The sequence below is a fragment of the Oncorhynchus keta genome, chromosome 26 (assembly GCF_023373465.1).
Source record: "Oncorhynchus keta strain PuntledgeMale-10-30-2019 chromosome 26, Oket_V2, whole genome shotgun sequence".
Classification (NCBI taxonomy): Eukaryota; Metazoa; Chordata; class Actinopteri; order Salmoniformes; family Salmonidae; genus Oncorhynchus; species Oncorhynchus keta.
Genome location: NC_068446.1, coordinates 37939656 through 37955534, shown reverse-complemented (window position 1 = coordinate 37955534; position 15879 = coordinate 37939656). Strand labels below are relative to the sequence as shown.

General features: G+C 45.3%; 1 protein-coding gene across 5 annotated transcripts in view; it reads right to left on the bottom strand.

Moving 5' to 3' along the window:
• Window positions 1–15879, bottom strand: part of LOC118359347 (pleckstrin homology domain-containing family A member 7-like) — a 212284-nt gene that overhangs the window by 10232 nt on the left and 186173 nt on the right. For all 5 annotated transcript variants that reach the window (XM_052480703.1, XM_052480701.1, XM_052480702.1 and 2 more), the window contains 8 exons: window positions 13281–13361; window positions 12841–12990; window positions 12245–12346; window positions 11970–12081; window positions 11499–11626; window positions 9225–9419; window positions 1565–1661; window positions 1316–1413 (listed from right to left, as the gene is read on the bottom strand). In XM_052480703.1, coding sequence (XP_052336663.1) covers window positions 1316–1413; window positions 1565–1661; window positions 9225–9419; window positions 11499–11626; window positions 11970–12081; window positions 12245–12346; window positions 12841–12990; window positions 13281–13361 — 963 coding nt within the window. The remainder of the gene's footprint in view (window positions 1–1315; window positions 1414–1564; window positions 1662–9224; window positions 9420–11498; window positions 11627–11969; window positions 12082–12244; window positions 12347–12840; window positions 12991–13280; window positions 13362–15879) is intronic.

Here is a 15879-nt window from a genome sequence, read left to right as displayed (position 1 = left end):
GCATTGCTTTCTGTTTGGGCATTTAGGCTGGGTTTCTGTATAGCACTTTGTGACATCTGCTGATGTAAAAAGGCCTTTATAAATACATTTGATTGATTGGAACACACAGCGAGCCAGGCCTAATCGCCCAATCACTAATCACTAATGCTCTTGTGGCTGAATGGAAGAAACTGCCTGTAGCAATGTTCCAACATCTAGTGGAAAGCCTCCCAGAAGAGTGGAGGCTGTTATAGCAGCAAAGGGGGGACCAACTTCATATTAATGCCCATGATTTTTGAATGAGATGTTCGACGAACAGGTGTCCACATACACTACATGACCAAAAGTATGTTTGTCCTGTGTAAATGTGAGCTTTTTTTTGGTGCTGAAATCTGTAGTTTTTGATCAAATAAGCATTTAATGTGACGTCTGTCTAACTGTGCCCTGTAATCCACTGTTTTCCAATGGAGTAGGAAGTTACGACTTCTAGTGTGCAATACCACTCACTACTTTTATAAATATCCCTTCTTAAATGCTTACTGTGTACTTGTGCTTGTCCTGATTGTTAGAGATGTCAGTTGGATTTGGAATCTTCCCCATTAATAAACATTTATCAAAAACTACAGATTTCAGCACCAAAAGAAAAGCTTGCATTTACACAGGATAAATATGGTTACAAGGAAACATTAAAGCAGGGGTGTCAAACTCATTCAACTATTTCCTTTCAATTAAGACCTAGAGAACCAGGTGAGGGGAGTTCCTTACTAATTAGCGACCTTAATTCATCAATCAAGTACAAGGGTGGAGTGAAAAACTGCAGACACTCGGCCCTCTGTGGAATGAGTTTGAAACATGCATTAAAGAATGTACATTTGGACCACAGAGAGTTGTGTCAAAAGTTGTGCACTATATACATATATTATTATTATTTTTTTTTTAACCTTTATTTACAACTAAGTCAGTTAAGAACAAATTCTTATTTTCAATGACGGCCTAGGAACAGTGGGTTAACTGCCTGTTCAGGGACAGACGACAGATTTGTACCTTGTCAGCTCGGGGATTTGAACTTGCAACCTTCCAGTTACTAGTCCAATATAGAGAATATGTTGCCATTTGGGATGTAACTCATATCTCGTTCCATCCCCTGTGTGGTGCACTACTTTTGACCAGAGCCTATTCCCTACATAGTGCACTACTTTTGACCAGAGCCTATTCCCTACATACTGCACCATTCTTGACCAGAACCTATTCCCTACATAGTGCAGTACTTTAGACCAGAGCCTATTCCCTACATAGTGCACTACTTTTGGAACGCAGGCTTTGTGTGGTGACTCACCCTCCCTGCTGAGCCAGCCACTCCTCTCCTTAGGGTCACGTAGGAGGAGATATTGGATTGGTTGGATTGGTTCAGCTGCGACGATGAGCTTGACAGACCTGGGACGGACAGGAAACAGGAAACACTGTCACAGTATGCTTGGGAGGAAACCCACCCTGACACAGCACCGCTGCCCTGAAAATACACAAAGTGGCAAGGTGTGGAATGCAAGCCTCAACCAGTGCTGGATTCCAGGCTAGCTGATGATACCTTTGTTTGGGAGGGTCTGGTAGCCCCCCTCAGACCCTATGCTGCTCCGGCCCATCCCCGGCAGCTCTGGTTCACTGAGGTACGACCGCAGCTCCACCTGAAACGACCGCAACAGAGGTTACCTCAACAATCACACTGCAGACGTCACACTAGATCAGTGAGGTTTGAGTCAACTTAATACTCAATACTCAATACAATACATGTTGCTCTTAATTAGGGCTGTGGTGGTCAAGACATTTTGTCAGCTGGTAACTGTCATTCAAATAACTGCCGGTCTCACCGTAATTGACCATTAATGAACATAAACACATTTAGCATCTCTGGGCTTCCACACATAACCTACAAGCCACTGATCCTGACCCTTGGAACATCTACGTTCTAAGTAATGAGTCTAATAAAACCATTTAATATAGCCTACACCAGGGGTTCCCAAACCTTTTCACTCAGGGCCCCGTTTCCAGCATTGAGGAACATCCCGCGGGCCCCATGTGAGTGGCACACACCCCACATCTATTTCTATGGGCACTAGTATTGTTCGTGACAAACTGTTCACACCCCTCTTCTTGGTGGAGAGAATATGTTGTAGGTTTAAAGTTTATTTCCTGGATTTCTACACATTTTACCATGTCTATTGTGTATTCATGTGATATTTGGTGACAAAATTTACAACAATATCTATGGGCTAAAAAAACATGCTAGTTGATCTGGACATTTCTGATCAGTTGTAAATATCTCTCTAAGGTTTGTAGTGACTGACATGACAAGAGGAACTGATGATGCACTGATGATGCACTCACTACCCACCTGGTGCATTCAACCATCACAACTTTCAAGAGTAAGTTTAAAGCCTTCAACAACGAAACAACTTGCGCCCCCCACAGTTTGGAAATGGAAACCCCTGGCCTATGATTGTTTTTAACAATAAACGAAACAACTTGCGCCCCCCACAGTTTGGAAATGGAAACCCCTGGCCTATGATTGTTTTTAACAATAAACGAAACAACTTGCGCCCCCCACAGTTTGGAAATGGAAACCCCTGGCCTATGATTGTTTTCAAAGCAGGTCAAAATAAATATTGTGATATGAAGAAAATGTAGTCAATTTCAGAAGAACAGAATAGCATATTCTGAGTCATCCTTATGTTAGGCCCTGATGTGGCTATGCCAAATGGCTGTGGGCTACACTAGTTCATTTAGCAGATAAGATTTGCTTAGAATTCCTGTGGCATTATTTTATAGTAAGAAGAATACAATTGAACATAGCTGAATGTAGAAAGGATCATGTTTTGTGACACAAACCTTAGGCTATATGTTGTGATTTCTAATACATTGTAAGGCTGCATGATGCAACTAATGATGTCCCATGAAAGGCATGCGTTCTGCTCTGTTTCTTATGCATGCTACACACGTCATCAGTCTCTCATTCACACTTCATCAGTCTCTCATTCACACTTCATCCGTCTCTCATTCACACTTCATCCGTCTCTCATTCACACTTCATCCGTCTCTCATTCACACTTCATCCGTCTCTCATTCACACTTCATCCGTCTCTCATTCACACTTCATCCGTCTCTCATTCACACTTCATCCGTCTCTCATTCACACTTCATCCGTCTCTCATTCACACTTCATCCGTCTCTCATTCACACTTCATCCATCTCTCATTCACAGTTTGACAAGCACTTGATAACATTCTCACCCATCAGACTATTCTCAATTGTATCTGGTCTTCAGATTTATAATGGCCCACACCCTCAAAAAATTGAACAGGTTTTTAAAATGCCACAGCACTGGTTGTAAAGCGGATTAATGTGCTTACTGTTAAGAATAAATATAGCAGCATGAGAAAGCTGGGATCCTCTTTTAAATAGTGGCCAGTCAAAACTCTGTTTTCACAGGTGATTGAGCAATGACAGGGTTTATAAGAACATATGTTTCACCAGGCTCTGTAGGCTGTTCCAGGGATCTTGTTACACTAGGCTCTGTAAGCTATGAGCTCTCCAACCCTGTTCCAGGGGTCTTGTTACACTAGGCTCTGTAAGCTATGGGCTCTCAAACCCTGTTCCAGGGGTCTTGTTACACTAGGCTCTGTAAGCTATGGGCTCTCCAACCCTGTTCCAGGGGTCTTGTTACACTAGGCTCTGTAAGCTATGGGCTCTCCAACCCTGTTCCAGGGGTCTTGTTACACTAGGCTCTGTAGGCTATGGGCTCTCAAACCCTGTTCAAGTGGTCTTGTTTCACTAGGCTCTGGGCTCTCAAACCCTGTTCAAGTGGTCTTGTTTCACTAGGCTCTGGGCTCTCAACCCTGTTCCAGGGGTCTTGTTACACTAGGCTCTGTAAGCTATGGGCTCTCCAACCCTGTTCCAGGGGTCTTGTTCACTAGGCTCTGTCATGGGCTCTCCAACCCTGTTCCAGGGGTCTTGTTACACTAGGCTCTGTAAGCTATGGGCTCTCAACCCTGTTCCAGGGGTCTTGTTACACTAGGCTCTGTAGGCTATGGGCTCTCAAACCCTGTTCAAGTGGTCTTGTTTCACTAGGCTCTGGGCTCTCAACCCTGTTCAAGTGGTCTTGTTTCACTAGGCTCTGGGCTCTCCAACCCTGTTCCAGGGATCTTGTTTCACTAGGCTCTGGGCTCTCCAACCCTGTTCAAGTGGTCTTGTTTCACTAGGCTCTGGGCTCTCCAACCCTGTTCAACTGGTCTTGTTTCACTAGGCTCTGGGCTCTCAACCCTGTTCCAGGGATCTTGTTTCACTAGGCTCTGGGCTCTCACCCTGTTCAAGTGGTCTTGTTTCACTAGGCTCACAACCCTGTTCAAGTGGTCTTGTTTCACTAGGCTCTGGGCTCTCAACCCTGTTCAAGTGGTCTTGTTTCACTAGGCTCTGGGCTCTCCAACCCTGTTCCAGGGATCTTGTTTCACTAGGCTCTGGGCTCTCCAAACCTGTTCAAGTGGTCTTGTTTCACTAGGCTATTAGGCTATGGGCTCTCCAACCCTGTTCCAGGGGTCTTGTTACACTAGGCTCTGTAAGCTATGGGCTCTCAACCCTGTTCCAGGGGTCTTGTTTCACTAGGCTCTGTAAGCTATGGGCTCTCAAACCCTGTTCCAGGGGTCTTGTTACACTAGGCTCTGTAAGCTATGGGCTCTCCAACCCTGTTCAAGTGGTCTTGTTTCACTAGGCTCTGGGCTCTCCAACCCTGTTCAAGTGGTCTTGTTTCACTAGGCTCTGGGCTCTCCAACCCTGTTCAAGTGGTCTTGTTACACTAGGCTCTGGGCTCTCCAACCCTGTTCCAGGGATCTTGTTTCACTAGGCTCTGGGCTCTCCAACCCTGTTCAAGTGGTCTTGTTTCACTAGGCTATGAAAGGCTATGGGCTCTCAAACCCTGTTCCAGGGGTCTTGTTACACTAGGCTCTGTAAGCTATGGGCTCTCAACCCTGTTCCAGGGTCTTGTTACACTAGGCTCTGTAAGCTATGGGCTCTCCAACCCTGTTCCAGGGGTCTTGTTTCACTAGGCTCTGTAAGCTATGGGCTCTCAAACCCTGTTCCAGGGGTCTTGTTACACTAGGCTCTGTAAGCTATGGGCTCTCCAACCCTGTTCCAGGGGTCTTGTTACACTAGGCTCTGTAGGCTATGGGCTCTCAAACCCTGTTCAAGTGGTCTTGTTTCACTAGGCTCTGGGCTCTCCAACCCTGTTCAAGTGGTCTTGTTTCACTAGGCTCTGGGCTCTCCAACCCTGTTCCAGGGTCTTGTTTCACTAGGCTCTGTAAGCTATGGGCTCTCCAACCCTGTTCCAGGGGTCTTGTTACACTAGGCTCTGTAAGCTATGGGCTCTCCAACCCTGTTCCAGGGGTCTTGTTACACTAGGCTCTGTAAGCTATGGGCTCTCCAACCCTGTTCCAGGGGTCTTGTTACACTAGGCTCTGTAGGCTATGGGCTCTCAAACCCTGTTCAAGTGGTCTTGTTTCACTAGGCTCTGGGCTCTCCAACCCTGTTCAAGTGGTCTTGTTTCACTAGGCTCTGGGCTCTCCAACCCTGTTCCAGGGATCTTGTTTCACTAGGCTCTGGGCTCTCCAACCCTTTTCAAGTGGTCTTGTTTCACTAGGCTCTGGGCTCTCCAACCCTGTTCAAGTGGTCTTGTTTCACTAGGCTCTGGGCTCTCCAACCCTGTTCCAGGGATCTTGTTTCACTAGGCTCTGGGCTCTCCAACCCTGTTCAAGTGGTCTTGTTTCACTAGGCTCTGGGCTCTCCAACCCTGTTCAAGTGGTCTTGTTTCACTAGGCTCTGGGCTCTCCAACCCTGTTCAAGTGGTCTTGTTTCACTAGGCTCTGGGCTCTCCAACCCTGTTCCAGGGATCTTGTTTCACTAGGCTCTGGGCTCTCCAACCCTGTTCAAGTGGTCTTGTTTCACTAGGCTATGTAGGCTATGGGCTCTCCAACCCTGTTCCAGGGGTCTTGTTACACTAGGCTCTGTAAGCTATGGGCTCTCCAACCCTGTTCCAGGGGTCTTGTTTCACTAGGCTCTGTAAGCTATGGGCTCTCAAACCCTGTTCCAGGGGTCTTGTTACACTAGGCTCTGTAAGCTATGGGCTCTCCAACCCTGTTCAAGTGGTCTTGTTTCACTAGGCTCTGGGCTCTCCAACCCTGTTCAAGTGGTCTTGTTTCACTAGGCTCTGTAGGCTATGGGCTCTCAAACCCTGTTCAAGTGGTCTTGTTTCACTAGGCTCTGGGCTCTCCAACCCTGTTCCAGGGATCTTGTTTCACTAGGCTCTGGGCTCTCCAACCCTGTTCAAGTGGTCTTGTTTCACTAGGCTATGTAGGCTATGGGCTCTCAAACCCTGTTCCAGGGGTCTTGTTACACTAGGCTCTGTAAGCTATGGGCTCTCCAACCCTGTTCCAGGGGTCTTGTTACACTAGGCTCTGTAAGCTATGGGCTCTCCAACCCTGTTCCAGGGGTCTTGTTTCACTAGGCTCTGTAAGCTATGGGCTCTCAAACCCTGTTCCAGGGGTCTTGTTACACTAGGCTCTGTAAGCTATGGGCTCTCCAACCCTGTTCCAGGGGTCTTGTTTCACTAGGCTCTGTAAGCTATGGGCTCTCCAACCCTGTTCCAGGGGTCTTGTTTCACTAGGCTCTGTAAGCTATGGGCTCTCCAACCCTGTTCCAGGGGTCTTGTTACACTAGGCTCTGTAAGCTATGGGCTCTCCAACCCTGTTCCAGGGGTCTTGTTACACTAGGCTCTGTAGGCTATGGGCTCTCAAACCCTGTTCAAGTGGTCTTGTTTCACTAGGCTCTGGGCTCTCCAACCCTGTTCAAGTGGTCTTGTTTCACTAGGCTCTGGGCTCTCCAACCCTGTTCCAGGGATCTTGTTTCACTAGGCTCTGTAAGCTATGGGCTCTCCAACCCTGTTCCAGGGGTCTTGTTACACTAGGCTCTGTAAGCTATGGGCTCTCCAACCCTGTTCCAGGGGTCTTGTTACACTAGGCTCTGTAGGCTATGGGCTCTCAAACCCTGTTCAAGTGGTCTTGTTTCACTAGGCTCTGGGCTCTCCAACCCTGTTCAAGTGGTCTTGTTTCACTAGGCTCTGGGCTCTCCAACCCTGTTCCAGGGGTCTTGTTTCACTAGGCTCTGTAAGCTATGGGCTCTCCAACCCTGTTCAAGTGGTCTTGTTTCACTAGGCTCTGGGCTCTCCAACCCTGTTCCAGGGATCTTGTTTCACTAGGCTCTGTAGGCTATGGGCTCTCAAACCCTGTTCAAGTGGTCTTGTTTCACTAGGCTCTGGGCTCTCCAACCCTGTTCAAGTGGTCTTGTTTCACTAGGCTCTGGGCTCTCCAACCCTGTTCCAGTGATCTTGTTTCACTAGGCTCTGGGCTCTCCAACCCTGTTCCAGGGATCTTGTTTCACTAGGCTCTGGGCTCTCCAACCCTGTTCCAGGGGTCTTGTTTCACTAGGCTATGGGCTCTCCAACCCTGTTCCAGGGATCTTGTTTCACTAGGCTCTGGGCTCTCCAACCCTGTTCCAGGGATCTTGTTTCACTAGGCTATGGGCTCTCCAACCCTGTTCCAGGGGTCTTGGGCCTATAGACTAGGCTTAGACTTATTTGGCCACTTTAGTTGTGATACAAAAAGTCACAAAATCGATGCACTGTATCTTGGCTTACGTCTTGATCACACAGATAGTGTGTTGTGCAAAAGTAGTACGCATTATCATTTGGATGTGTGCAACAAAAGTTCAACATTCACCTTCCGCTACCGCTTCTGTCAAGCCGTCTAAACAGTTTGATGCATACGTTCAATAAATCCAACATATACACCTCACAGAACGCTCTGCAACTACTTCTGCAACGCAATGCTGCAAGGCAAACGCAGCGTTCCATTGGAAACTAATGTACTTCTGGTGTACCACAATGCAATGACACCATCGGTGTGATCGAGGAATTAGACTGCACACGCTGGCATCATTCACAAGTCATAATATTCTCACCCATCAGACTATTATCAATTTAATGTAGTCTTTACATATACTAAAATAATATATGTGTGACATTAGTTTCGATTTAGAATGGGACATTATCATGCAGCTGTTGGAACAGGGGCAGGGAAAAAGACGGCATCCATATGCACTTGCATAGCGACTGGAGGACGCTTTTCCTGAGGTTCATTTTCATGCCAGCCAGGTAGGCTACTCCGGTTGCGAAGCAATGTGCTTAATATTAGGAAAGTTGAGAAATAATTATAGTAGGCCCAGCCTATAGAAAGCTAATGGGATCCTCCTCTTTTTAATAGAGGCCATCAAAACTCTGTTGTTTTCTCACGCAATTGCATAGCATATAGAAATGTTGTGCATAATGGGCATATAAGAACACTTATTTCATTCCATGCATCAACCAGCTACGAGGAGCTGGCTCTCGGTGGGCAACAGGTGATCCTATTCCGCTCAAACTCAATGCCAGGGCTCTCATGAAGTGTTTGATTTGATTTTTCAAGTGCATTTTTTGGAGAGTTTTTAACTGTGGTCATGAAGTGTGACTGCTGGTGTAGCAGTAATATGGTCACCATAACAGACATACTCTCATTTTTACATTTTAGTCATTTAGCAGATGCTCTTATCCAGAGTGACATTCAGGAGCAATTGTGATTAAGTGCCTTGCTCAAGGGCACATCAACAGATTTTTCACCTAGTCTGCTCAGGGATTTGAACCGGAAAACTTTTGGTTAACCGCTACCTCTCAGTGAGGTAAAGGATGCATTTCATTTCAAAACATTGTCACCTTTTCTTCAACCCTCATTCCCTCTCCTTCAGGAAAGGTGTGTTGGCAACTAATTTCCACCATATTGGCTATTCTCTCAGATGCATAGAGATTAGTGCATGATAGAAGAGGAAAGAGGACAGCTGTTTGGAATAGAATGGCTGTGTGACAGTATGATAGTCACTTAGCCATGACAATATTATTGTCCCGTGAAACTGGCTTCGATGGTGACAGCTGAAAACAGCGGTGATTTGATACAGTTGCGCAATTGAGTGTTCCACTTCAGAAATGGTATCCGCTGAAGAACTGTTTTTACCTGCAGCATACACCTTAGAAGTACAAAAAAAGTCTAGTCTTAAAAATGAATGACCTAAAAATAAATGACTTAATTAAATACATTTAAATAATGGCTTGTCCTGACCTTACAGTCTCCGTTGACACACCCTCCGACCTCACGGTCTCTCTTCCGCTCGTCTGACTGGCGTTTGAGCCCTCGAACCGACGTGTGTCTTACGACCGCTGCTGCCTCTTTGGGGAGGGGTGGGATGGTGGGGGGCGGGTCTTCATAGTCGTAAAGGCGGGGCAGGGGCGGCCTGGGAGGAGCCTCATCTTTTGCCTGTACCAGAGCCACACCCATACAGGAAGTCAGTCACAATTAGTACTTAGCAAGAATTTCAATTGCATTTCCTTGATTCCTCGCATCCTTTCTCCTCATCTCCTCAAAACCGTTAGATGAGAGGGTAGGAACCTCTGACTTTCTCATCCAATGGGTTTTGAGGAGAGAGGATGTGAGAAATCAAGGAAATACAATTGAGATTCTACCTTATTGGAAAGTGCCACAAAGTTCATTGGAGGTAGAGGCCTGCGGGCAGGAACCTTGAAGCCTCTGCTCCAATGAGCATTGAGAGGGAGGGGAGAAACTGAAGAATCAAGGAAGGGAGGAATCAAAGATTTGTTAGCTAGTAATGCTTTCAGACACCACTACTGATTAGGAGGGAGTCATTCTACTAACTCAGTGCTATCTAGTTTCATATTCATATTCACTGTTTCATGTATTTTACTAACTCAGGTCTATCTAGTTTCATATTCATATTCACTGTTTCATGTATTTTACTAACTCAGGTCTATCTAGTTTCATATTCATATTCACTGTTTCATGTATTTTACTAACTCAGGTCTATCTAGTTTCATATTCATATTCACTGTTTCATGTATTTTACTAACTCAGGTCTATCTAGTTTCATATTCATATTCACTGTTTCATGTATTTTACTAACTCAGGTCTATCTAGTTTCATATTCATATTCACTGTTTCATGTATTTTACTAACTCAGGTCTATCTAGTTTCATATTCAGATGACTGTTTCATGTATTTTACTAACTCAGGTCTATCTAGTTTCATATTCATATTCACTGTTTCATGTATTTTACTAACTCAGGTCTATCTAGTTTCATATTCATATTCATTGTTTCATGTATTTTACTAACTCAGTTCTATCTAGTTTCATATTCATATTCACTGTTTCATGTATTTTACTAACTCAGGTCTATCTAGTTTCATATTCAGATGACTGTTTCATTTACAGCGCCTTCAGAAAGTACTCACACTTCTGGACTTTTTCCACAATTTGTTATGTTACAGCCTGAATAGAAAATGGGTTAAATTGAGATGTTTTTGTCACTGGCCTCCACACAATACCCCATAACGGGGAGCTATGTTTTACAAACGAATTACAAATGAAAAGCTGAAATGTCTTGAGTCAATATCTATTCAACCCCTTTGTTATGGCGAGTCTAAATAAGTTCAGGAGTAAACATTTGCTTAACAAGTAACATAATAAGTTGCATGGACTGTGTGCAATAATGACTAACTTATCTCTGTTAACCCACACATGCAATTATCTGTAATGTCCCTCAGTCGAGCTGTGAATTTCAAACACAGATTCAACCAATAAGGCAAGGGAGGTTTTCCAATGCCTTGCAAAGGGCACCTAAAAAAACAAGACATTGAATATCCCTTTGAGCATGGTGAAGTTATTAATTACACTTTGGATGGTGTATCAATACACCCAGTCACTACAAAGTTACAGGCGTCCTTCTTAACTCAGTTGCTGGAGAGGAAGGAAACCCATGGTGAATTTAAAACTACAGAGTTTAATGGCTGTGATAGGAGAAAACATACCCATAACATGATGCAGCCACCACTATGCTTGAAAATATGGAGTGTGGTACTTAGTAATGTGTTGTATCGGATTTACGCCAAACATAACATTTTATATTCAGAACAAAAAGTGAATTGCTTTGACACATTTTTTTGCAGTATTACTTTAGTGTCTTGTTGCATGTTTAGGAATAATTTTATTCTTTACAGGCTTCCTTCTTTCTACTCTATTAATGAGGTTAGTATTGTGAGGTAGCTACAATGCTGTTGATCAACAACTCTAACATAATGTACAAGTATACCCCCTGGACAGGATGCTAGTCCGTAGCAGGGTCTTACCCCCAATCTATCTCCTTAATACTGAAGGCCAAGTGGAGACGCATCAGGTCCCATTGTTACAGTCTCGGCCAGGGATTGAACTCAAAACCTTCCAATCTCAGGGCGGACACTCTAAGCACAAGGCCACTGAGTTGGTCATTGTACAGGTTCTAATCCCCCAGTAAACCCAGATTTACAAACTGAACTTCCACTCACCCACTTTGGCACAGGGTTGTGAGGCAGTATGTAGGAGCTGAGAGGAGGGGGCCTAACCTCCCCAGGTGGGGGTGTAGGGCACTGGGAAGGCACTGCAGGGTCCAACACCGAAGGCACTAGTTTCCTCTCTGGGAAAAAAAATGCACAAGCAAATGAATAAGAGTGCATCCGTATTCACATTCATAACCACACACAGGCCAAGAATTAACTTATGACTGACCTCTGTGCTTTTCTGTCTGTCATGGCAAGTGTTAGAATACGAAGGTATCGCTGTTTTTGTAACAGAAGCACATGGTACATCGAGACTAGATTTGGCTATTTGGTATGGGAAACTACTATGGTTGTTTGTCTCCCATATAGTGTATTGTAGTTAGGAATTCCCCCAAGGGGACGAATAAAGTCGTTATATTTGTATTCAATATAGTAAAACATAGTTGGCGGAAGTCTCTGGGCAGTTGATAATTCTCCCACCTGGGTTCTGCACTGAGTTGATGGTGATCTTGTAGTTGGCTTTGCTGGCGCTCAGCCCTGCCATCACGTCTTCCATTCTCCACAGCTCCCGCTTTATCTCAGATTTCTCCCGCTAGAATTTCAAACACACGCTTTAGCTGGTTGCTACTGTGCTCTAAAACACAACAGTATTTTCACAGTAGATACACCCATCTACCGAACACTCTTCAAGACAGTGAATAACAACACTGTGTGCGCACTGAGCTGTGATGTTGAGGTGCAGTACCCATTCTGACCTGAGAGGTGGTGCTGTAGTTCATGGTGGTCTGTAGCGCGGTCCTCAGCTGTTCCACTGAGCTCTCTAGCCTGCTGTACTCCTCCCAGGCCCGGGACATCTCCTACACAAAACATAAGGCAGCGAGGTAAGAGTTTTCATGAACACATAACGTGGAATGTGTCAGTCAGAACGACACAGAAGACCATACACTAGGATCTGCATGTACCTAACACACACACACAAAGATGCCCGATTCACCATGTTGGGCTGATCCGAACCGTACGGTGCCGACTCAGATAGTTTATTTTCATATTGTCGTTTCCAGCACGGTGCCAGTAACTATGGTGGATACGTAACCAGGCCTGTAGTTAGTGTGAATCAGGGTACACACCCATGCACACAAGAGGAGGCTGGTGGTGGGAGAAGCTATAGGAGGACGGCTCATTGTAATGGCTGGAATGGAATATATGGAATAGTATCAAACACATGAAACTCCGTTTGACTCTGTTCTATTAACTCCATTCCAGCCATTACAATGAGCCGTCCTCCTATAGCTCCTCCCACCAGCCTCCTCTGAGTGTCCCACACACACTCACAGGTGTTTGATAATCTTACCGTGGACACTCTGGAGATCTGGGCCCTGATGTGCACCACGTCCTCCTGTAGGAGTCTCTGCTGGTAGGCTATCTTTTCCAGGTGGGCCGGCCGGTCTCTGTACTGCTCCATCTGTTGGCGGGACAGGTCCAGAACCGACTCCAGCTTGTCCTGATGGGTCAGGGGTTAGAGGTCAATATCAGAGACAGCAGGGTCAAGGTAAATTCCATTTAAACTCAGTACGGGAAACTCACACAATGCGAGTATTTCTGTCAAAGTGGAAGAAAAACCATACAAAAGAATATCCTTTAACCTTAAATACTTACTATCCACGAGGATATTTTTTAACAACTCATACATTGAATGGACATTGACTTCCTAAAATGGCTGATTACAAATGAAAATGGACCCCAACACTGTGAGTCTTACTGCATGAGAGTATAGAGACGAAGTGTCAGTACCTTATTGTTCTTCAGAGAGCTGATCTGGACCTCCAGATCCTTCAGGTTCTTGTCCTGCTCACATAACCCACTGAGTTTCACCTGTAGGCCAGGGAGAAAGGGCCGTTACTGTCCACAGTGGCTCTCAATCTTTCCTATAACCACTATCACATCACCCAGGTGAAGAGTGTGTGTCATTATCCTCTGTGTATTCATCTCACCCCTACTCTCACATTTAACCTGTTTGCATATGAATGTGTGTGTGTGTGTGTGTGTACGTACATCCTTCTCTCCTGTCTCATTAGCTGATAATTATGCAGAGTGAATCCATTACGTAAATACGCCACATCCCACATGGCCCTTCTGTCAACATTTCCAAGAACCTTTGAGCCCTCTTAATTAATCCCTGATTAAGAGTGTTGCCCCAAATCGCACCCTAATCCTTATATAGTGCGCTACCATAGGGCCATGGTCAAAGTAGTGCACTATATAGGGAATAGAGTACCATGTGGGATTCACACTAAGAAACCCAAACGTCATGACGAAGGTAGAACTCATCTTCCCCTCTCAATGTATCAAACGACTGTCATCTCACGAGGGCAGTAAGAACAAACACAGAGCTCCGTCTGAACTACTCGTATTCAATCTTATTAAAGTCCTTGCATAAAGACGTAGCATAATAATTATTTGTAGTTTGGAAACGAGAGAAAATTGCTATATTAGGATGCATGGTTTCTGTCGCAGACCCAAACATATGTTAGAGTGTTTAATCTCAATTTGCCATTCTGTTGAATACATCATTTTTTTGTTTGCAGTAAGATTGCTGTATTGATGCCATGGAATATTCGTTGTGGACAGAAGAATAACAGCATCCTTATAAATGGTTCAAGTCCAACCATGACAAGCTACAAAACCACAACTATAACTCCTTTTGTGGAAGTTACACTCTGATAGGAGAAAAATATATACATTTTCCTCCTGAAGTTGAGGTAAATATCCCCCCCAAAAAAAAAAAAAGGACACATCATAGTCGACTCTTATTTTCTTATTAGACAGCTCTCTCTAAGGGTCTATGGTAGTCCCTCCTCATCTCATCTAGACTGCTCTCTCTAAGGGTCTATGGTAGTCCCTCCTCATCTCATCTAGACTGCTCTCTCTAAGGGTCTATGGTAGTCCCTCCTCATCTAGACTGCTCTCTCTAAGGGTCTATGGTAGTCCCTCCTCATCTCATCTAGACTGCTCTCTCTAAGGGTCTATGGTAGTCCCTCCTCATCTCATCTAGACTGCTCTCTCTAAGGGTCTATGGTAGTCCCTCCTCATCTCATCTAGACTGCTCTCTCTAAGGGTCTATGGTAGTCCCTCCTCATCTCATCTAGACTGCTCTCTCTAAGGGTCTATGGTAGTCCCTCCTCATCTCATCTAGACTGCTCTCTCTAAGGGTCTATGGTAGTCCCTCCTCATCTCATCTAGACTGCTCTCTCTAAGGGTCTATGGTAGTCCCTCCTCATCTCATCTAGACTGCTCTCTCTAAGGGTCTATGGTAGTCCCTCCTCATCTCATCTAAACTGCTCTCTCTAAGGGTCTATGGTAGTCCCTCCTCATCTCATCTAAACTGCTCTCTCTAAGGGTCTATGGTAGTCCCTCATCTCATCTAAACTGCTCTCTCTAAGGGTCTATGGTAGTCCCTACTCATCTCATCTAGACTGCTCTCTCTAAGGGTCTATGGTAGTCCCCCTCATCTCATCTAGACTGCTCTCTCTAAGGGTCTATGGTAGTCCCTCCTCATCTCATCTAGACTGCTCTCTCTAAGGGTCTATGGTAGTCCCTCCTCATCTCATCTAGACTGCTCTCTCTAAGGGTCTATGGTAGTCCCTCCTCATCTCATCTAGACTGCTCTCTCTAAGGGTCTATGGTAGTCCCTCCTCATCTCATCTAGACTGCTCTCTCTAAGGGTCTATGGTAGCCCCTCCTCATCTCATCAAGACTGCTCTCTCTCTAAGGGTCTATGGTAGTCCCTGCTCATTTCATGTAGAGTAGACCGCTCTCTCTAAGGGTTTATGGTTGTCCCTCCTCATCTCATCGAGACTGCTCTCTCTAAGGGTCTATGGTAGTCCCTCCTCATCTCATCTAGACTGCTCTCTCTAAGGCTCTATTGGTAGTCCCTCCCCATCTTATCTAGACTGCTCTCTCCAAGGGTCTATGGTAGTCCCTACTCATCTCATCTAGACTGCTCTCTCTAAGGGTCTATGGTAGTCCCCCTCATCTCATCTAGACTGCTCTCTCTAAGGGTCTATGGTAGTCCCTCCTCATCTCATCTAGACTGCACTCTCTAAGGGTCTATGGTAGTCCCTCCTCATCTCATCTAGACTGCTCTCTCTAAGGGTCTATGGTAGTCCCTCCTCATCTCATCTAGACTGCTCTCTCTAAGGGTCTATGGTAGTCCCCCTCATCTCATCTAGACTGCTCTCTCTAAGGGTCTATGGTAGTCCCTACTCATCTCATCTAGACTGCTCTCTCTAAGGGTCTATGGTAGTCCCCCTCATCTCATCTAGACTGCTCTCTCTAAGGGTCTATGGTAGTCCCTCCTCATCTCATCTAGACTGCTCTCTCTAAGGGTCTA